At 46.5% G+C, this 23,054-nt stretch overlaps 1 protein-coding gene across 21 annotated transcripts; it reads left to right on the top strand.

Moving 5' to 3' along the window:
* Positions 1–716: 716 nt before the first annotated feature.
* On the top strand, positions 717–22,358 carry LOC108147437 (arginine-glutamic acid dipeptide repeats protein). Of its 21 annotated transcripts, none has more exons than XM_017273931.2 (15): positions 717–1,225; positions 2,421–2,712; positions 11,871–12,002; positions 12,959–13,192; positions 13,292–18,203; positions 18,263–18,386; positions 18,462–18,606; positions 18,672–18,832; positions 19,005–19,061; positions 19,629–19,712; positions 19,762–19,915; positions 20,340–20,439; positions 20,555–20,649; positions 20,711–20,754; positions 21,645–22,358. In XM_017273931.2, the coding sequence occupies exons 3-15, from the start codon at positions 11,940–11,942 to the stop codon at positions 21,658–21,660; spliced, it is 6,189 nt and encodes a 2,062-aa protein (XP_017129420.1). In that variant the 5' UTR covers positions 717–1,225; positions 2,421–2,712; positions 11,871–11,939; the 3' UTR covers positions 21,661–22,358. The 21 variants fall into 21 exon arrangements, with proteins under 21 accessions (XP_017129420.1, XP_017129415.1, XP_017129421.1 ...); XM_017273926.2 differs by having other exon boundaries at positions 20,702–20,754; XM_017273932.2 differs by lacking the exon at positions 21,645–22,358 and adding an exon at positions 21,246–21,490 and having other exon boundaries at positions 11,871–11,987; positions 20,702–20,754.
* Positions 22,359–23,054: the final 696 nt, after the last annotated feature.

Genomic DNA, 23,054 nt, shown 5'->3' with positions numbered 1-23,054 from the left:
TTTGACGGTCTCGCAAAATAAAGGGCGCGCCGATCTAGTCCACGCCCACGGCCACTCACAACAACACTTTTTACACTGACAAATTTGTAAGACCATTAAGACATATTTGTAAGACCTTTGTAAGAGTTTAATGGTTGGAAAACGGGTGTAGGCACTCTTACGTACTACAAATATGAAAATTAAACAAATAAAAAATAAAATAAATAACCGCTTGTTTATTTTGTTTTCTCCATTTTAATAAAATAAGGATCCTGATGTTTTTACGTCGTAACTACAATGTAAGGAAATTTTTCAATTTTATTTCAAACTCGATAAAACATTGATGTCTTGAAATTGTTTTTTCATCTTTAAAGTGTCGTCGCTGCGGAGTATGTCTCCGCTATCTTTGAAGGGTGTATCCACTATCTATCGATAAGTGTGTCTGCAGAACTGAAATTAGGGCTGCCGGACTTCAGTAAATTTTATTTTTGGGAGTGTAAGAACCGAAATTGAAATTAAAGTGATTTGTTTGTAAATATTTAGTATAAAAAACAAAATTAAGTCTCTAGAATTGAATATTTTTAATTGAAGAGTATAAAAATGACTAGAACAGCCATTTATAAAGAAATTCGTTTATTTGATTTCACCAACAAAAGCTACTTGCTATGCCACGACTGCTGGCTTTTTTAGCCCCTAGCCTGCGACCGTGCTGCCATCTTTCCACAACCAGTGCTGCCGGACCCTGCAAAGTATATATTTTTACAAAATGGTGGCTTCTTCGCGGAGAAATTCGTAGTGGCGATTATTAACAAAAGGCACGCAATTTGGCCAGCGAATTATAGCAAATTGTTGGCGAAAACACTCGCAACGACGCTGGCTGCTGCGTTTGGATGGAAAACTCGCGGAAAAGCAACCAAAAAACGCGCACGAACCCAGTGAAAATAACTGAAAGCGAAGGCAGGCAATAAAAAACGCAAGCAAGCAACCAAAGTGCGTGCCTGTGTGTGTGTGTCTGTGTGCCGTGAGTGTGCGTGTATGTGTCTGTACGTGAGTGTGTCTCTCTGTTAGTGTGTGTGTGCGCAAAGTGTATGCAAAAAAGAAGAAGAGAAACGGAGAGGAGCATTAAAAAAAAGCGTACGACGAGTTTCACGCGCCCAACAACAAAAACACCATAAGCAACAGCAACAAAAACAACAACACTTAGCAGCGACGGCAATAACAAAAACATCAAAGGCAGCAGCAAAACGTAAGGAAAATCTACAACAAGTGTGCGAAAATTAATTATTACTAAGTGTGTCACTAATTTAATTTGAAATCGCAGTTGCGCAGCGTGCAAATCATTTAAATTTATGCGACGTCTTTCGGGTAAAAAAAGTACGGAAGAAACGGAAAAAAACAGTGGCGGTCCCCCTTAGTTTTTAAGGGGGGCGGGCGAATCCAGTCTATTATGAACTTTTTGGGGTAGAACAATGCAAACACGAACGAAGGCTCAACAAATTTGCTGAAAAGGAATCGCAAGCGCAGCAGCAACAGCAACAAAGCGAAATCCAAGCGTCAGCAGCAAAGGCAAAAACAACAGCAACTATAACAGGGGCAACAGCAACCCACCACCGTTGTTCCCCTTTGTTGTTGTTGTCGTTTTTGTTATCGTCGGCGTCACCACCGACGCGACGCTCTTGCGGCCAGCGCACCCACCACCCCCAAGGATGCTCCTGTTTCTGACCCCCCCTTCTTTTCCTTTTGCTACGCCCCTGCGCCCGTGACCGCTGTTCCTCCTGCTGCTTCTTCTTATTCAACTGCTGCTGCTGACGTCGAAAAATGTATTTTGTTGCTTTTTTGTTGGCTGATAAATAAGCAGAAATACTTACTTTTTATGCTTTAGTGTTCAGGATTTCCCTATTTGGCAGGCTGATAAAAATCCGAATGTGAATGTTTCATATCCATAATGTCAAACTTTCCTAACTTAAAGGCACTAAAGCCCAACTATTTTTATTGCCAGTAGAGAACAATTTCTATAGATCCACAGACTGTATTTTATTTAATTTGCTTTAAGTTTAAAAGCAAAACTAAAAATTAGCAATTCAGAATAGTCTGTTCTAATATCTATTTTACAACGTTCAGCATACCTATAATTTTTCTATAATCACGTATATCAAACCCGTACAAAGCCCATAACAATAAAGTAAAGTAAAGTTTGAAAACCGAGTACATTGGCAAAACAGTAGAAAAATGTTTAAATTACCAAATAGACAACGTGTAAACTCAGTAAGTTCTATACCCCCAATTTGACCACGTTTCCTAGAAAGACTGCTTCTGTTGCATTGTTTTTTGTTGGGTGTTTCAACCGCCTCCGCCCTCTCAATTCTTTAGTTTGGTTCTTTTCTTTTCTTAATCATCTCCCTCAACTCGGCTCTCACCTACGTCATCTCTTCGCCTTCCAGCTGTGTTTGTGCAAATTAACCAAAATATACATTTCCGGCTACTCGCTGCCCCCTCACTGAGCAACAACTACAACAATACCAGGAACAACAGGAGCAGAGCAGCAACAACCGAGACCGCCCACCCCTTCGCTTCCATCGACCCAGCACATCATCATCATCATCATCAACAACTGGAGTCTGGAATCTGGAGACGGAGACCGACGACCGGAGTTACTTTGCCGCCTGCTGCTGGAGAGAGGAGCTTCTTCGGGAGGAACGCCTCGACGATATACAACCCCGACCCGGATTCATGGTGAGCCAAGACATCTGTTCGACCGGGCACACATTTAATTATAATTATTTGTTTGCTTAATTCGATACTCAACGCTGGCCCCGTCTCATGTGTCACATCCCCTGTTGTTCGGAAGGGTTTCTGGGCTAATGGAGGAAACTATTTTTCAATGGGATCCCAAATCAATTAAACAAACTGGGGGCGTGTGCCATAATCCGCTGTTATTGTTGGCCATATTCGGATTTCTGCTGCACATTTTTGGTCTGGTATTTAGGGGAAATACGATTATTTCACAGATAAGGTTTATTACCCATAATTAACTAAACCAGATCTTTATCGCTGCTATTGTAGATTCCTAATGAGTTGCCTTGTAGAGCAATTATAATTCCCTTGTTTGGAGCGGAAAATGTTGGACGAGGTGAATCATATGAGAAATTCTATAAGGGAATTGTGGGGGCTTGTAAAAACAAGTGTTTTCCATAATAAGTTAATAAGTACTGAAACTTACAAAACTGCTCCAAATCATTTATACCATTCTGCCGATGGTGCCAAACATGTTTACAGCTAAACTGCAAGTTTAAACTCTAAAACAAATATATAAAATTGGTTAGAAAAATTGACATATTTTGAAGTACTCATTTATAGGTTTGTCGCTTTATAACCACATTTGATTTACCCAAATCCAGTTTAATAGGTTTATGTTTATTGTACAACATTTACTCAGTAATTGTAGGCCACTTGGTTTTAAAATATTATAGTGCAGGCTTAAATAAGACATAATGAGGGATTACCAGTCATATGATACTCGTATTTACTGATTGTTCAAAAGGGATTTACGGATCTCGTTATCTTTTCTAATGAAGTGCCTTCTTTACCTTTAACCTGCTTTTCGCCAAGTGAAATCCCAGTCAGTTAGTTCTTGATTTCGAGGAAATTCCCAGACAATTTGCACCGCTAGCAGCGCTTATCTTTAGGCCCGAACCGCCCATTTCCACTTTTCCATTTGCTTGGCGCGTATGCTTATCTCAACTAACCAGCCCAGCCCACAAAGAGTGCGGCGGCGAGGCCATCCGATTAGAGACGCATTAAAAGGCTGGAGTGTTTAATTAATAAATAACGTGCTAATAATGCATTTAATAAAAAGCGAAACGAACACTGCGAACGGAAACTCAAGGGGCACAAATAACACGAATATTTCAGAAATACAAATACCAAATAAAAAACATAAAATGCTGTTGAGAAACGGATGAGTTCCCTTGCGGTTTTCCTGCTCTTCTGGTTTGGTATGGTTCGGTTTTGTATTTTGTGTTGAGCTTTTTTTATTTGGTGTGTTACACAGTTGCTGGCTGCCTTTGATGTCGGGGTTTTGTGCGCGCTTTCATATTTTATTATTAGTCATTTGGCTTATTTATAAGGTGCCGTTAAAGTTTAACTTTTATTAATCTGTTTTGTTGCGCTTTTAATTTATAAGTGCTGCTTATCTGATTGAATAGTCCGTCAGTCTGTCCGCGCACACTTGACTCGAGTGTGTCGATTTATTGATGTCGATTAGAAGTAAGCGGAAGGTTTCCCTCTTGACCAGAACCTCTGAGTTCGCCCTCTTTTAGCTCTGCTGTCCATTACATAAGCTAATTAATTAGCATTGCTGACTGGGCAGCCAAGTGGCTTGATCTAAGCCATCCCCTTGACTAAAGCTGTTTCAGAGTGTCTGGAAAACTTTGGCCCTAGAGGTGTGTACGTGAGATAAATTGGTGCGGTAGTAACTGGTAAATGAAAGGGTAAACACGCGGAAGTTTGTTAAACTCAAACCACTGTCTGACACTTGAAGAATATTGTTACTAATTACTAAGTGATTGGTTATCGATCACCTTAAAAATAAACTTGATAACTTGGAATATTGACTAGGAAACTAATTGGTTATTTTTGTGTGTAAACAAAGGAAAGTACCAACAGTAGGTACTTCTAATCAAAAAAACATATCTGATCTGCATCCCGCAGAAAAATGAAGCTTTCATTTAAAATAGTTTTGTTTAAATAATATTCTTTACATTACCTCAGGATGACATCGTTAGTCAAACACTGCCAGTGCTAAATCAATCCCATTTACTGTTTCTGTTACGTGTTAACTCCCATTTAGCGATAAGATAATTAGCACACAGAAAGCGCTTATTAAAGTGTACAATGCTGAGCGATGAATTTGTGGCTGTATGTTAGCGTATTATTATTATTTATACTCTATAAAGCGAGAAAAAATATGAATAATTAGCTCGTGTTTATCAGTGTAAAATCAATGAACAGTCCAAAATGGGTGAGAATATAATGCAAAAGCGTGTTAAATGGGCCCATAAATCTTTGGCGTTGTGTGTAATTCTATTAGCTGAGCGTAATAATACGGGCTGAGAGTTGGAGGCACATGCAAAGAGCTCATTTACAAACATACAGCCACTCGTGCAATGGCAAACAAACAAATAACGACAGTTCCATAAACATTAGAAAAAAAGGGACAACGACGAGGAACAAAAAGGCACGGGAAAAAGGGCCAGACACAGACACCCTGCACATCTTGCCGTCTCCAGACGAGACACATCCCGACATAAGTAAAACGAAACAATTTCCAAATGAAGCGCGGATAAGCCGCAAAATCCTTAAAATACTCGATAAAATTACATAAAACTAATCGCAGAAGCACACGCACACACACCAAGCCGCAGACTACAAAATTGACTGGATACTTAGGGCGGAAAAAGGGGGTGGAGGATGAGCAGGAGGAGGTTGATGTTGAGACGAAGGACGGCGTGCAAAATGATGAAGGTATCTACACCGACAATCTGTTTAACAACTTCATGAGCAAATCCAACAAATCGTATGAAACGAAGCCGACAGCAGGCCAACAGACACGAGCTGACGTCGTATTACGATTCGGACTCGGATTCGGATTCAGATTCGGTTTCGGATGCAGACGACCCCAGTTCGGATCGGTTCAGCTCGCATCGGATCGGGCCAATGAATTTGTACCTGGGGTGGACCTTGAATTCTGGGTTTATAGGAAACACGAAACAAGTAAAAAGTATACGAAAGAATTTATTGTTACATCTCCAAAATGGTCTACCAGTCTCATATTGCCACGCAATGATTGCAAGAATATCAGACAACCAATATTTATCGTGGTATATTCTAAACACATTTGTTGTACTTAATTTTCTTAATTCAACATGCAACTAATGGTAATATTTTTGGCCTATTTATATATTTTTTATGTAATTGAGGGCCTCTAAAATTTTCTCAGTCATCTCTGACTTTTTACTGCTTTTAAAAAATATTTGAAACGTATATTTTAATGTGCCATAGATCATATCGATGATGCCATGATTTTTGTCGTTATAAAACAGTTTTACAATCATGTCTTTTGTTTGCATATTGTAATGCAGATAAAGTCTAGGCTTTAAATTTGAAATTACTGTTTAAGAATGTTGTATTCAAGATTAGATCTTAACTGGTCCACCCTAAAGCGTGCAGGCTAGCAGAAAAGGGGAGTGCAGGGGCAGTGCTGTGGGTCGTTTATTTGGCTTTTGGAGCGTTGACTCGTCGTCGTCGGCTGTGCGATGATGATGATGACGACGACGACGACAGAGACGAGGCTGCTTGAATAGATGCTCAATCGTTTGGGTTGAATGAAGAAAAGCATGTGGAGTGGCGAGTGGAATGGAGTGAAGTGGCCTGAAGCCCGTGTCCATGTCCGTATCCGTGTGTGTGGCAGAGATTGGAGCATGAATAGGAATGCCGGGGAGAAAACGAGGAGGAGGAGTAGCTCCAGCGTGAGTGCCACTGCGGTGGCATAATGTTCTTGTTGATGTTGAGTAATGGGCATAACAACTGTAAGCTGCCCGTCCAGACAAAAACGAGAAACAGAACGGGCCTGGAACCTGACACAAACTTGGAGCGAGTCGAAAAATGTCCAACAGAAGCAAACAATTCCATTACCCGGGCGAAGAAAAGAGAAATTTGTTTTATGGGTTTTTGGTTAAATGCTTCGTCTCTCTCACTTCCTCGCCACTTTACCATCGGGCTTTGTTTGTTTCTTTCTGACTTCTGCAACGTCTGTTTTGACTTGTTGTGAAAATTTGGCTTTCACAACACGAATCCGGCTACTCATATACATACACACACACACACACAAGTTGTCTCTGCAAAGTGCCTACGAACATTTAATGGGATTTCCGTACTTGACACGAACCCTTCAAATGGACAGATGCACAGGCACACCGTTATTCCCTCAAACGGACGCTATATACGTAAGGTGTATGGTATATACCTATATATATGCCTACTTTATGCCCCTCGGTCAAAATGCCTATGACGAACTCAATTGGCCATGCTGAATGGTTAAAATTTGTGTGTGCGGCTCGTCTTGGTAATTAAATAGACTCCTCTCGAACGCCTTAATAGAGAGGCTTTTGTTTATGCCCTCGGGAATGCAGCAGAGCTCGGCAATTTCAGTTGGGTAATTTAGGTGATGTTTTTAGGGGTTTTCAAACGGTTAACTTAGAGGAATTTCATTTTGTTTATAGAGGGAGTTAAGGAATTTACAGAATTAATTTGGATTGAAATAGCCATCCACATGAATGGCTAGTAAATTTGTTGTTATATAGCATAAACAAGTCTGAACCCAAGTAATATATTACCACTAAAATATTGGGCAGGCATATTTGAAAAGTTTTGGTTTACTAATTTATTACAAAGAAAATAAATAACATATTCGGGGTTCGTTCAAATAATAAATGTATTATACCAGTGGTAATATTCCTCAAACTGAAACGAACAACCATGTATACACATATTTGTCAAAATTCTAGAGTGCACTTGAGTGTGTTAATTTAAAGGTCTAAACTGAATGAGTCATTGAATACACAAATGGGCTATAAATAAAATAAGCAAAATAGCCATACACAGAATACAGGAATACAACTGGGATCAAAGGTTCGGTTGAGTGGTTCAATTGAAAGTTCCGGTCGATTGGACAAGTTCAGAGCGATTGAACCCCACTCGAGTTGTGGCGAGTCAATTGAAAACTGAAGGATTCTACGTATTCCACCCTTTTGGATGGACGGATAGACGGACAGGCGGGGTCTCTCAATCACAGCCGGGGGTCTAATTCATTTACAGCCGTATCACTTAAACTTCACCATCGTGAAGCCCGGGAAACTAACCTAATAATCTCTCGCTGAGAGTCCCGTGTTGATAAGGCTAAAGTCTCGGGTTTTATGGCCACCCTTAATGTACAGTTGCGGCATAAGGGGCCCTTCGAGTTGTCTGTTTGACGCTCTTATTAACGCCAGCGTAGTTGTTGCCGCCGTAGCTGATGCCTATTTGTCAGTCAATTAGTCAGCTTATTGGCAAGCGATGATTACAAAGAGAAAAACAAGCTAAAAGCTAGCGCTAAGCGGGAGAGCCAAACAGCCGACAAGCCAACCGACGACGACTTTCAGTCGACAGCTTTTCCATTTCAAAATTATACTCGGCGCAGTGGGAGCAAGACAGCGAAAGACAGACGGCGAGTGCGAGCGGGAGGCCCCTCGTCGGATTTTCCCCACTTTTCCCGCCCCACCCCCCTTTGGGAGCCACTCGCGTCCGTTTAGCCGCGTGCGTACACACAATTTTCCGCTACTCATGCTACAAATTGTTTATTGAATTTCCTCTTTCTGTGGCCGTTGTCGATGTTGTTGGTTGTTACACTCGGAAAAAGAGGATGTTAAAATATTATTAAAAAACATATTTCTTAAATAATTGTATGGATTAGATACCCCTATGTATTTATCATCTAAGTTAAAAATCTGAATAGTGAATATTTAATCTTAATTGATACTTCAAATGTATGACACAGAAACAAGTGATTTTTCTCTGTGTTATTTGGCTGGTTCTGCCGTTGGTTTTTCAAGTTTATATTTTCATTTACATTTCTCGCTTTGTTTTCGTTTATGTTTATGGGCTGTTTAGAAAACAATTTTCAGCCACAGATAGGGGGCGAGTCGAAGTTGTTAATCCAGTGTAACTTTATAATATGCGATGACATTAATTGAGCGAAGACGGACGCGCCAGTTGAGACTGACAGCATTATTGGCCTTAAATTTACACGCAGGTCAGTTGGGGCCGAGAGGAAATTGAGTGAGGGGGCACACAAAAAGCCAAAGCTGAAACTGGTGCTGGAGCTGGAGCTGGAGCCAAACCGACACTGCTGACTCACAGAGTGAGAGCCAAGTACTCGAGAACGTCACGTAGTCAATGTACAGACTCTACCCGACTCGTGCCGTCTCTCTCGCTTGCTGTATGCCCCTCTCTTTCGCCAGACTGTGTGCCATAATTTGTGGTCTTTTACAGGGAAAAAGGGACTGCAGAATGGAAGGAAAGCAGGAAGGCAGGCAGGCAGGCAGGGAGTGGCAAACACACAGAGGGCACTTTTCGGTGGTGGCAAATGTGTTCGAGCCTTTCGTTTTGTCTTTTCAGATTTTATGGCTTTGTGCGTTTACAACGTCGCTTTTTGTAGTACATTTGTTTTATAACAGCCGCCCGACACCGCCAGCGGAAAGCCGCCGCAGAATAGAGCCACAGGCAGCGGGAGGAACAGCTTAGCACATTGCCAGCAGTTATTACACAATTTTTCCCCAAGCGCCAGCCAACCAGCAGCCCAAAAGGCAATGCACAGTGGAAAACTCAGTAATAAATCAGGGGAAAATCACTTTTGGGCAAAGATTAACTCGATCATTTTCCAGGGTGACTATATATTGCAACCCTTATTTCCGATTATGGGTAAACATTAGATAGCCTTAAAACCAATTGACTGAAAGGTATATGATCAGCATTCCCTTAAAAAGATAACATATGCCTTTGAAATCTAAACTTTTTGAACAAAGTAATAGATTAACATAATTTTCTTTCTGTGCTGCAGCCCGGGGCCAACGGCAGCAAACCCACCGACAATGCTCGGCATGTGGGGACTGGGGATTCAGTCGGTCGCGTGCCCTGCGCCCTGGTGGCCACCGCCACCTTGTGTGTGTTTATATGAAATTTTTCCACTCACGACTCCCCCATAAAAAAGTTTGCTGCCAGTTAAACCAACCAGCCAAGCAGTCAAAACCCAACCGGGCCAACAGGGCCAGGCCAAAGCCAAAGCCAAAGCAAGTAACCTGGTCCGATGTGGTGTGGTTTGGAATGGTGTGGTTGGGTATGGTACGGTATGGTGTTGCTGCTGATGTCGTTGATAAGTGTTGGCCCCAAACGCAGACCGTTTTTGAAGCACAGTGGAGCAGAATTTAAAATTCGGGGTTTCAAGTCGTTAATTTTCTGAAATTAAATCTTGGTGGTTTCAAACCTTAAAAGCAGATTTATAGAAAAAATTAATTTAATGACAAAGAAATGTGTTATTTTACTTGTGTCTCAAAACACTTTTTACAGCTTTATTGGACTTTGAGGGTGATCAGGAAATAAGTAGAACACTACTGATATCGAAATGCAATCCATTGATATCTCGGCTTTTACGCTGGGTAAACAATTATTCATAGGTAAACATTCATTGGCATATTTTACTGGCAGTCAAACAAAAGGCAGCAGAAATACTACAAGTATTCCTTCCCCCTGACGGTCATGAATATTTCATTTGTGTGCCTGTGCCGACGAGGGGATTACCGAATCGAATAGAATCGCTGTGACCACGGTGCAACCCCAGGTCCAGGCGAGGTCCTCCACTCCCAGGCGTTTGGTGCCCCTCCTCCTGGTCCACCTCCTCCGGGTTCGTGGTGTGGAACCCTCCTCGTCCCGCTCGCCGTTGTCGTCAGTCATTTAGGCGGCGTGTCGTGCCTTATTGAGTGTAAATCTGTCGACAATGCGCACATACACCTCTATATGAGTATATATATATCTGTTTTTTGCTTTTTTTTTGTGCCTGCCTGCCTGTACGGATTCGATGTGAGTCGGGCAGCCGTCGTCGTCGCTCCCGTAGCTGTCGCTGCATTTAATTAATTGATTTTAATTGCCATAATTTGTGTGCCGCTGCCACACAACCGCAACACCGCCGGCATTCCTGATGTGAGACGGCAGGCAACGCACTACGTCCGTCCGTTCATTTGCCTGTCATTGTGCATTGCCAATGATATTGATTCATAAGCAAATTTAATGATAATTCCTCTTGTTGGGGTTGCCATCGGAATGGGTATGCTATGGTATGGTATGGTATGGGTATGGTATGGTTTGGACGGATGGGAGATGGATGGGGGTTGGAGGGCGGAGGAGGCTTACTTAACCGCCTCGTTACAGTTATTCGCGGACTTACTTGAGCGGAAAATCTGTTTACAGCTGCACGCACACTCGAGAGACAGCGCCAGACAAGACGAAGAAACAAAAAACCAGCCAGTGATGGCTTGAAAAAATTCAGTAAAAACTGAAGAGTTGAGTTATGTGGGAAACCGAAGCTGGGAATACCCTAAGGCGCTGTACAGATTGACCTAAAACCGTTTAAAAAACAAAAGCAAGTTATAAACATTTTAATAATACGATAGAAATATATTTTATGGGTGTTTTTTAAAGGTAGGCTTTTCCATTTAATGATAAAGTGCTTTTTTTATCTATAATTTGGTGTAAAAATAACTTAAATTTTAAGTTTTCTATAGCATTCTAGCTAAACAATATGAGTATAAAGCCTCTATAACTACAAACAAATGGTTGAAACTAAAAAACCATCTGTTAAAGGGTAGAATAAATGAAGCAGCTAAGCAAACCAAAGCGAAAAGCATACCGAAAGCAAAACCATTCGTCTGTCAGTGCCACAGTCCAATCCGCCAACCCAACCCACCGAATCCCCCGGGGTCTGTACGCGGCGGTCGCATTAACATATGCAGGCGATTAAGTGGCAGAGAGACTCAATCGTCCGACAGCATAAACCCCTAATTTCCCGGCCCCGTGAGCCGTGTGCCCCGACCATTCCCTCCTCGCATAGCCACTACATCGTTCGCACATTACACGGCATTATTTTTATGGATTATTTATTTATGCATGTTGATATGAACTTCATCGCTTTATTGAAAATGCTTTTTATGCCCCACCACTTGCCCCTGTTGCCGTGCGTTCTCTCTCTGTTTGAATCCTTTTTTTTTAACGAATTTTCTCTGTGTGCTTGGATCTATTTGCAGTTGAATTTTCATATCGTAGAGGGCATAAAAAGGCTTAACACTGGACCGGAAGCGTGTTTTTAAAGGGTGATGGCGGCCTCCACTCAAGGAGAAATTCGAGTGGGTCCCGGCCACCAGGTAAACGATGTCTATGTACGTACATAACTCTCACAAATCAGAAATTCAGCTCACGGTAACAAAAAAAAAAAAAAACAAAAACAAAGAACTACAAAATTTAACAATTATGCAAAACGAAAATATAGCCCTTATTTCTTTTGTTTTGTGCAAAAGTTGTAATTTATGATCCTTTGTTCTTCCACTTGAATGTCTTCAACATAAAAAATCGTTTTTTTTTTCGTGTAGCCTTTGAGAGAACGCGAAATAAATAAAGATTTAAATGGTCCTGTTTCCGTTTTCGATTTCAATCAAGTTCGGTGAAAACGGAACTTACATATAAAGACTTTGCTTTTTCTGGTCAATTATTAATACTAGTATTTGTTATTCTGCTTCAGTTATTTTTAAACATCTAAATTTCTTAATCTTTTGAACAAGTCTTTCGTTTCTGTTAATAATTTAATATTGACACCCAAGTTCTTTATATACTTATATATGAAACCAGAACTTATCACTATTCGATTTGACCGTTTTCTTCCAAAAGGCTACAACATAGTGCATATCTCTAAATATTTCGGTTATTTTTAGCATAACCTTTTCAAAAGTATCCCCTGTATAAAACGCCTAATCCCTGTAAATAATTCGTAGTTCTAGCGTTTATGCAATTGGCTCTTTATAGTTCGAATCCTCGACGAGTAGATGTTGACCCAGATCCAGATCCAGACCCCAATCAACTTCCTTGCTCCTTTTCCCAAAATCCGTTCGAGGAAATCCGTAGCACACATTATACATTATTCATCCATAATCATGCATTAGACTTAAGTTTGTGTATCATCTCGTGGGTGCTGGTAATCCCCCCGGATTGCCGGCACTAGCTGTCTTGCCTGTGGTGTGTAGTGTGCGTGGTGTGGTTGTGTGACTAACCCATCAATCGTTCTCCTGGAGTTTTTGAACTAATCCCGAAACTTTTCGTTTGTCTCCTATGACGACTGAAGGCAAAACTGCCCGATTATAATCCAATCTCAAGCTTCCCCATCGACAAGGAAACCGATGAACGTGAACTAGAGGAATCAAGATGGAGTCCAGGCGTTGTGGCCGATGGCGACTTGTTAATGTTTCTGCGTGCGGCTCGCTCCATGGCTGCATTTCAAGGAATGTGTGATGGCGGACTAGAAGACGGTTGTTTGGCTGCCAGTCGCGACGACACCACAATAAACGCACTCGACGTGGTGAGTCTCCTGATTCCGTGATTTCGAGATTCCGAGATCCCGACATGATATATGCATATTCCTTGGCTTTGTTTAATCTATGAACTCTTTTTTTTTTAGCTCCACGATTCTGGCTACGATCCAGGCAAAGCTCTACAAGCGCTCGTAAAGTGCCCCGTATCGAAGGGCATCGACAAGAAGTGGACCGAGGACGAAACAAAGAAGTTCATCAAGGGTCTGCGTCAGTTCGGCAAGAACTTCTTCCGCATCCATAAGGACCTGCTGCCGCACAAGGACACGCCGGAGCTGGTCGAATTCTACTATCTGTGGAAGAAGACGCCCGGCGCGAACAACAACCGGCCGCACAGGCGGCGCCGCCAGAGCGCCCTGCGCCGCAATCGTGTCACGCGGGCGAACAACAGCAACAGTAATACACCTCCCAAGAAGGAGGACACACCAGAACCACAAACTGCGACGACGGCGACGGCGGCGGCAACCGCGGCGTCCGAGACGGCGAGTCGCTCCTCGCCCGCTGTCTCCAAGGAGGAGAACAGCTCGCTCACCGAGGACGACGCCAGCGAGTGCGACAGTGATTCGAGTCTGACCCACAAAAGGGATGAATCACCCTCAAGGATGAGGACGCGAAACAAGCAACAGAACAACAACAACAACAGCAGCACCACCACCAGCAGCAGCAGCAGCAACAACAACGCGGCCGGAAACGGTGGCGGCAACGCCACCTCCATAAGCAGCGGTTCAACGGGCGGCGGTGCCGCTGGCGGCAACAGCTCGTCCAAGGATCAGTCAGCCAACGCCGTGGCTAATGGCAAGCGGCCCAAGCGGGGCTCCGAAACACCGGACGTTGCCGGCGGAGCCTCGGTCGACAGTCCCAAGACGCCGACGAAGGCCGTGGCCGAGAGTTCGGCCAACAAGCGCAAGGGCGGCAAACAGGATACGCCCAACAAGAAGAAGCGGACGGAGCAGGAGGCCTGCGAGCCGAGTGCCCAGGAGGAGAGTGCCGTCAAGGAGAAGCGCAAGCGGCCCGATAGTCCGGTGGAGAGCATGAACTCGGACAGCCGACCGGACTCGGTGCTCGACGACGGCGAGTCCAATACCACGGACACCACCACCGCCGAGCAGCAGTCCACCAAGGACAGCAAGGAGACGGTCAGCTGCAAGGAGGAGCGCGACATGGTCTCCAATGACCTGGAAGCCAAGGCCGAGGAGAAGGCCATCAAGGCAGAGGCTCTGGCCGAGGACAGCAAGGACAGCGCCATCAAGAACATGGACGAGGAGACGAACATCCAGGCGCCGATCGGCGTGGAGACGAGTTCGGCCGAGGGCGTCAATGCCAACGCGGTGGCCAATCCCGTGGCGCCGCCCATCACCATGAAGGTGCCCACAATTGCCACTGTGGAGGCGCTAAATGCCTCTGTGGATCGCAAGGAGGCCATCGAGAAGATGGAGTCCTGCGACAGCGATCCGGAGATGCTCAAGAAGCTGGCCACCATCAAGCAGGAGGCTTCTCCGCAGCAGCAGCAACAGCAGCAACAGCAGCAGCAGCAACACATGCAGCAGCAATCGCAGCTGCAGTTGCAGCAGCAACTGGCTCCAGTTGGCATCCAACCGCCGCCCGTGTGTGCACCCACTGAGGCGGTGTACATCAAGAAGGAGCCCATGGAGGACTCGATGGACGCCACCTGCAATCAGAACAGCAACGAGCCGCAGGACCTGAAGGTCAAGATTGAGATCAAAAACGAGGACGCTCTCAAGCACAGTGTGGGTGGAATGCCGCCCTCTGGTCCCGGTGGACCACCTTCGGCCCTGCATCCGCTGTCCGGAACTCCTGTAGAGAGTGGACAGCCGGAGCCGCTGCATCTGCAGCACATGCCCCATGGACCGGTGCCGACACAACCGCCACCCGGCTACCTAATCGATGGCCAGCTGAAGTACGGACCGCCGGGACAGGGTGTGCCGCCACAGCCACCACAACTGCACAGCGATGCGGTGGGAGGAGGCAACGGAGCACCGCCTGGAGCGCCGACCACGCCGCAAAAATATCCGCCCGAGATGGAGATGAAGTTCGCTCCCCAAGATCTCAAGTACCCGCCGCCGCCGCCCCTGGACGCACTGAAGTACAGCCAGGAGATGCAGGCTGCGGCGGCTGCAGCAGCTGCTGCCGGCAAATACGACATGAAGTACATGATGGAGCAGCAGGGCAAGTATCCCGTCGAGCTGTCCGCTGCCCATCAGCCGCCAGGAAAGCCGGGCTACCAGGATTCGCTAAAGATTCCCGATGTCAAGCCCGCTTTTGGCCACCTGCCGCACAACGTTGGCTCGCCTCTGGATGTGGCCCATAAATACGGACCGCCGCCCACGTCGCAAGACTCCCAGCAGCAGCAACAGCAGCAGCAGTCCCAACCGCCGGCGCACCAGTTGCCGCCGGGAGCCACGCCGCCACCTGGCATCGCCATGCCCAAGCCGCACTACCAGCACGACGTGCAGACGCCACCGCTGGGACGTCCGTTCGAGCCATCCGGCCTTATGCTCAAGTATGGCGATCCACTGGCGGCCAAGTACGGTCCGCCCCAGGATCTGAAGTACCCGATGCCCCCGGTCTCCTCTCAGGCGGGACCAGCGGACGTGAAGCCATATGGCGGGGAGAACCTGATCAAGTCCTCGCCATATGGACCGCCGCCGGAGAGTCCAATCGACGCCTCGGCGCGCTCGACGCCTGGTCAGGATAGCCAGGGCAGCAATAGCAATTCGCAGCCGCCGTCGATGCCGCCGCAGCCGCAGCAGTTCCAGTCGCCGCATCCTTCGCCGCACATGCCTTCGCCAGCCGGCGGTGGCCTGCCACCGGGCATGCATCCGCAAAATCTCATCCATGGCCCGCCACCAGGTGCATCGGGTGCTGGTGGTGGCGGCGGCGGTGGTGGTGGTGGTGGTGGCCCCCAGCCGCCTCCGCCGCCCACGTCGCTGCATCAGCCCGCGCCCACGGCTCCAGGTCCGCCCAGTCTGCAGCACGGATTGCATCCTGGTCACCCGCAGCACTCGCAGCTGTCGGTGGCCTCGTCACTGCCGCCGAGCTCGATTGGAATTCCACCGACGCTCTCGACAATGGCGCCAACGCACATGCACCCGCACCTTCACCCACATGCGCATCTGCAGGGTCTGCATCGGCCGCACGACTTGCCGCCCAGCATGCATCCGCATGCGCCCATGCCGCTCTCACTGCAGGGACATCCGCAACACGGTCACGGATTGCCGCCCTCGCACGTCCCCCAGCAGCAGCAGCAGCAGCAGCAACAACAACAGCCGCCCGGCGGACCAGCCGGCACGGTGCGAACTCCATCACCTGCCCAGCAGCCGCCGAGATCCCTGCACGATCCGCAATCGTCACGAGAGCCGCCCAATTCGCAGCCCTCGACCACGATGGCGAGTTCGGGTGGTGGTCCCGGCGGGCCCGGTGGACCGCCGCCGCAACAGTCGCCGCACGCGCATCGCACATCGCCGCTGCCCGGCCTGTCGGGCAGTGGACCGCCGCCGCCGGGACTCATCGGCCATCCGATGGCCATACACCCGCACCTGGCACACCTGCCGCCCGGCCATCCGGCCCACGCAGCGTTGGCCCATCCGGGACACCATCTGCTGTCGCACTCGATAGCGGGCCTGGGACCTGGCGGCGGACCCATCGCCTTGCTGGCCGGACCCGGCGGACTGGGAGGCATCCCAGAGTCCGCTCTAAGTCGCCGCACCCCGCCCTCACACCTGCCACACTCGCACGCCTCCTCGGCCCCGCTGACGCCGCACTCGGTGGCCAGCATGACGTCCACCAGTATGTCGCTGACCACCAGCACGGTGCCCTCGTCCGCCTTTAGCCGCGCCAGTCCCAGCGTGCAGATCTCGAGCGGTGGTGGCGGCGGCGGCGGCGGTGGTCCTGGTTCTGGACCCGGAAGCGTTGGTCCCGGCGGATTGCCCAACTCTTCGGCAGCGGCGGCGGCAGCTGCTGCAGCGGCTGCCCATAGAGCGGCCTCGCCGGCGTCCAGCGTGAGCAGCCTGAGTCGCCAGAGCCCGCTGCATCCGGTGCCGCAGTCTCCGCTCAGCCATCATCCCTCGTCGTCGGCCTTGTCGGCCGCGGCAGCCGCTGTGGCGGAACGGGACCGGCATGCGCTGATGCGACAGCAATCGCCGCACATGACGCCGCCACCGGTGTCCAATGCCTCGTTGATGGCTAGTCCGCTGAGCAAGATGTATGCTCCTCAGCCGGGTCAGAGGGGTCTGGGGACCTCGCCGCCGCCGCATTTGCGGCCGGGAGCCTCGCCGCCGGTCATCCGGCACCCGCAGATGCCCCTGCCGCTGCCACTGATTGCGCCTGGCGGAGGAATACCGCCGATCGGAGTGCATCCGGGACAGTCACCCTACCCGCATCCGCTGCTGCATCCCTCGGTCTTCTACTCGCCGCACCATCACCCCTTCAACTCGCCCTACGGCTATGCGCCCTATGGTCCTGGATTCCCGGCCTACATGAAGCCACCGCCTCAGCCAGGTCAACTGGATCCGGCCGCCGTGATGGCTGCCCACCATGCTGGTCTCCAGGGACCGCCGCCCCAGCAGATGCGCCAGGATGAGCAGAATGCAGCGGCCGCTGCGGCAGCAGCTGCTGCCGAGAAGCAGCATCAGGCCGCTGCAGCAGCAGCAGCAGCTCAACAGCACAAGGCACCGCAGCAACAACAGCCGGGTGGAATGCCACCCAATAAGCCGCCGACGCCAAAGACGCCGCAGGGTCCTGGTGGTGGAATGCCGCCGGGGATGGGCGGACCGGGAACACCGACGGGCCTGCCGCCAGGTGCCTATCCAGGCAGTCATATGCCGGGATATCCGCAGGGACCGCCTCACGGATCACCCTTTGCTCCGCAAGATGGTCAGCCACATGGCCTGAAGCCCACTTCGCACATGGACGCCCTGCGAGCGCATGCACACTCGGCCAACTCGGCGGGCATGGGCGGAGGACATCATCCAACGGAGCCATGTAAGACGGGGCAGTCTCGAGAGTTGTCAACTAAATGTAAACTAAATACCTTTTTGCAGTGCCCATCGATATTGAGCCGGATCCGGAGCCAGAAATCCCTAGTCCCACGCACAACATACCACGTGGTCCCAGTCCCGAGGCCAAACCGGACGACACCGAGTGCCATCGCTCTCAGTCTGCCATGTAAGTGTTCTTTTTATGGCTAACTACATTTGAAACTTTGAACTGATTAATTGTTCTATACGTTTACAAACACAGATTTGTGCGGCACATCGATCGCGGGGATTACAATTCGTGCACGAGAACGGATTTGATCTTCAAGCCGGTGGCCGACTCGAAGTTGGCCCGCAAGCGTGAGGAGCGCGACCGTAAGCTGGCCGAGAAAGAGCGTGAGCGGCGTCAGGTGAGTGGAGGAGATGCCAGTTAAATAAGTTGAGCCAATCTAAAGCGATGTTGGATCCCCCACAGCAGCAGCAACAACAGCAGCAGCAGCAGCAACAACAGCAGGCGGCAGCCGCTCAGCAGGCGGCGCAGCAGGCCAAGATGAAAGCGGAGCTGAAGCCACCGTATGCGGACACACCTGCCCTGCGCCAACTGTCCGAGTACGCTCGTCCCCACGTCGCCTTCAGGTGAGTCGCGCGGCAATGGAGCCACCACACTCCCCGCGGAATCTTTCGTCTGGTGTTAGGATTCGGTTCAGTTGTCTTCTGTCGTTTGGCTCTTTCTGAATTAAACCCCCTAATGGGAGTTCAATTAGTCGCGTTCGTTGATTGTAACTATTTTCATTCGATTCAATTTCAGTCCTGTTGAGCAGATGGTGCCATATCATCATCCAATGGGCCCCATGTACAGAGAGAGGTACAGTACCAAAGCCTGCCAAGCCCTCAATTCAATGCGAAAGCCAATATACACACTACCATTAACCCTCCTCTCACGCCTCGCAAAAATTCCATCCGCACCTCACAAAAACTCGATTCACCGATCACCTCCTCATTTTCCCATACTAAACAGTGCATTTCAGGATCTTACGACTAACCCAATAAGTTGCAAACAAATTTTGTTTAACCTAAGCTAAGGGTCTATTTTCAATGGAGCTAATATGGTTATAAATTAAATTAAATTCTCAAACCCTCTCTAAATTTATTTTATAACAATAACTTAATTGGGCTTTTAAGGATTCTGAAACGCACTAACATTTCCATCAATTAAACACACGAACCATTGTGAAACGCACCCACATTTCCCCAGCTTAAACCCCGCCAGCTTTTTTAAAAATTCGATATATTATGCGCACGTCAAAATTTATGCTTGAGCTATTTATCATTTGCAATATAATGCCTACCCCAAGCCACGATTCCCCAACAAAATAACACATATGCCAGACTTTAATCCTGGTGCTCGTACTAAATTGTTGAATACTTGCAGGGAACTGGAGGAGATCAAGAACGCACAAGCTGCTGCGGCGAGCCAATCCCGGCTAGATCCGCACTGGATGGAGTACTATCGACGGTAGGTTGAAGCATCTCAGATATTATATGACATCAAATTAATTATGTAGATCGATTTCCTCCAACAATCCCTACAGCGGCATCCACCCCTCGCAGTTCCCGCTGTACGCGAATCCGGCGATATCGCAGATGGAGAGGGAGCGTCTGGGAATTCCACCGCCGCACCATGTGGGGTTGGACCCGGGCGAGCACATGGTGCGTATGGTAGGCTACACTTCTTTTTTACTCCACTCGACTCATATTCACAAAATCAATCGTATTTGGAACGTCAAGCGATCAAACGAACCGCCAAACCGAACCAATCACTATGTCCACTTGTCAGCTCACCTGTTAACCAGTCCAGTGTCCAGTACCCGCATAAAAACCCAAAGCACGCGTACAAATCCTGTCATGCTGTTCATGTCCTCTGTGCCTGTGCCTGTGCTAACCATTACTTGCCATGCCATGCTTTTTGGCCCCCTCCTCGATGGGGCACCTAACCAAAATAAAACAAATCGAAACGACATCTGTCGCCATCTAACCCGCATTACGCATCGTTACATACAAACTCTGTTAATCTTCTGTTGGCGTCCACGCCCACGCAGCACTGGCTCTTTTGAAACTTTCTACGATATTCAATAATTTTCAGATACGATTGACGAGAGAATATCATGCACACTCTCATACTCATTTACATTTGCCTTTGCATCCACAGCCGCAACCACCGGAGGCCGGTTTCCAACTGCCACGTGAGTTTGTATAGCCCTCGAGGTTTTAGCCCCGTTTTATACGCCCCACAGAACATTGAAAATAACTAATCTACCCTTTTTTTTTCTCCCTTCTCTCCCCCCATTTACATTTCAGCGAATGTTGGCCAGTATCCGCGGCCAAATATGCTTATACCTAGGGAGCCGCATTCGGATGTCCTGCTGCGCATGTCCTATGCCGACCAACTACAGGTTTCCCAATTCCCCAAGCCCGCATCCTAACTCATTAATTACATATATACAGTATTTACAGGCCGCCGAGTTCCAGCGACAGTCCCTGCATGATCAGTACTTCAGGTGAGTTTCGTTGCGCATAGGCAAACTTAAGTTGATGGGTGTCTTAAAAGTCTGTAACACATTTTAAATAGAGGGTAAGGCTACAAAAATCTCTTGGATTTTGTAAAGATATTTTGTGACTAACCTAATAAAAAACTTCAACCTTTTTCTTTTATTCTTTGTTTATTGTCAAGTAAAACATTTAAGAAATATAATAGAAATAAAATAATTACTTACTGTTACAGACTTTAAAGACACATACCAGATGATAAGAATCGATCTATATTCAGTAACATATAAGATTACAAAGATGGGATTGATAAGATAAACATGAATTTGGCAATTGTATTGTGAAAATCAAAAATTAAGTTAGGCTCATCCAACCCATTTATAGTTGTAGTTTATCACCGTTTATTTCGTGATTGTTTATGTTGCATTTATGTTACTGTTTTTGTTTCCGATTCCGTTTCCATTTCCGTTTGATCATCGCCCGCCTTCTCTCATCCCCACAGACAACGGCCCAGATAAGTGGACAGACAGCAATTGTAGAGAGCAAGCAACTGAACAAAGACAATACTCGGGCCGCGGCCGTGAGGAACTGCTTTGTGTGATTTTTGTGTTCAAGCGTTTACATTTTGTTTTCCGCACATACAAACCCCACATACTCACCACAAAAAACCATCAACATCAACATTATCAGCAGAGACGACGTCAGCGTATGGCTCAAAAATCCAGAAACCAGAAAACCAAGCGACTCTAAGTTGCGCAACGCCTTGTCACGTTTTTATGTAAAAAGTTAGTAAGCCCGTTTTTGATTTAACTCATCCTCATGCTCGAGCTCATTTAGTAAATGTTTATCCTGTGATTATCCTGACTGTACTCTCGATCTAATATGATATTTTGATGAACAGGAATCAGCTGCGTTAATCGGGAGTGGATCGTGGATCGTTCCAGCTGCACACACAACACTTCACACCAGACACTTACTGACCAAGGCATCCAGAATCAAAAAGCAGAAACCAACTACAAAACTAAACTAAACAAAACAGGACACGATGGTCGCAATATCTTAAGTACCCTCTTCATAGTGTATAGTGTTAAATTCTTAAACCTAAGCGAGGCGAAGGAGCATGTTAAATACGGTCTAGACTTATTAAGGCAATGGAACAAAAACGAACTTGGCACACAACAATTTTTATTGAGGTCTTCAAACTGCTTATAGATATGAATGTGCTGCACTTCGACGTCAAGAAAAGAAAAGAACTAACTATTAAGCTATACAAACCAATTGATTTAGACACGATGATAACTAAGCAAAACCAAAACACAAACTCAAACGCACTTGCTGCAGGAGGCAAGGTACATAAATTAGTATAGTGAAACGATTTCGGATAGCAAGGATGAAGCAGATAGTTCATACATATTCGAGTGTACTGTACAAATGGATTCGGAGATAGATTTTCTTTTTATAAAACATTTTGACACTCTATCCAATAGATACGCCTAACGCCTAATATTATTTAAATGTACTTCCAGCCACAATTGAACTATTTAATGTACGATTCATATAAGCTTGCTGCTTTCGACTTTTTAGCTAAAATAAAATGGTAAACGAATCACGCCAATGCCTAGATTTCGCTTTTTGTAGTCCCCATTTGTGTTAGCCCAGCAAGCAGCTTTGCCTACCAACTAACCTGCTACTCATTATTTATTATTTTGCTATGACTAGAGTATTATAGGGGCGCGACAGATGGAAGTTTGTAAAAAGTGCATAAAAAATAACGAAATAAATGTATGGGTATTATGTAAATGATTTGATGATGCTGCTCTCAAACCCAAAAGCACAGCACAGCGATCATAAGTGTGTCATGCAAGCATTTGAAGCAGCTGTAATTTCGAGTGCTTAATTTAAATTAGTAATTTATACAATTTATTATACGCAAAACCATGCATTAAATTCACACAATATATAACAAGATTTAAATGTTAAGGCCAACGAACCACGAAGGTGGATTGATGGAATGGCAAAAAAAAAATGCGTGAATTATACTAAACAAAAAGAGAAAAACAAAGGAAACATATTTTTAAATACAGTTTTTTATTTCACATTTTGAATATACACATTGATATAAATATATTGTAGCTATATATATACTAATTATGAAAGTTTATTGTAGGAGTCTTGCAAGCATATTCAGTGGCACACAAACGACAAGAAAAAACAAAACAAAAACAAACCAGATTTTGCGTAGTTAACATTTAAGAACTGTAAAGTGAAGATCCATACATATTTATATATATACAAAAAAAAAAAAAACAAC

Source organism: Drosophila elegans, unplaced genomic scaffold (assembly GCF_018152505.1).
Source record: "Drosophila elegans isolate 14027-0461.03 unplaced genomic scaffold, ASM1815250v1 contig_208, whole genome shotgun sequence".
In the NCBI taxonomy this organism is placed as follows: Eukaryota; Metazoa; Arthropoda; class Insecta; order Diptera; family Drosophilidae; genus Drosophila; species Drosophila elegans.
Note: the sequence above shows the minus strand (reverse complement) of the source record. Positions and strands in the feature narration are given on the sequence as shown.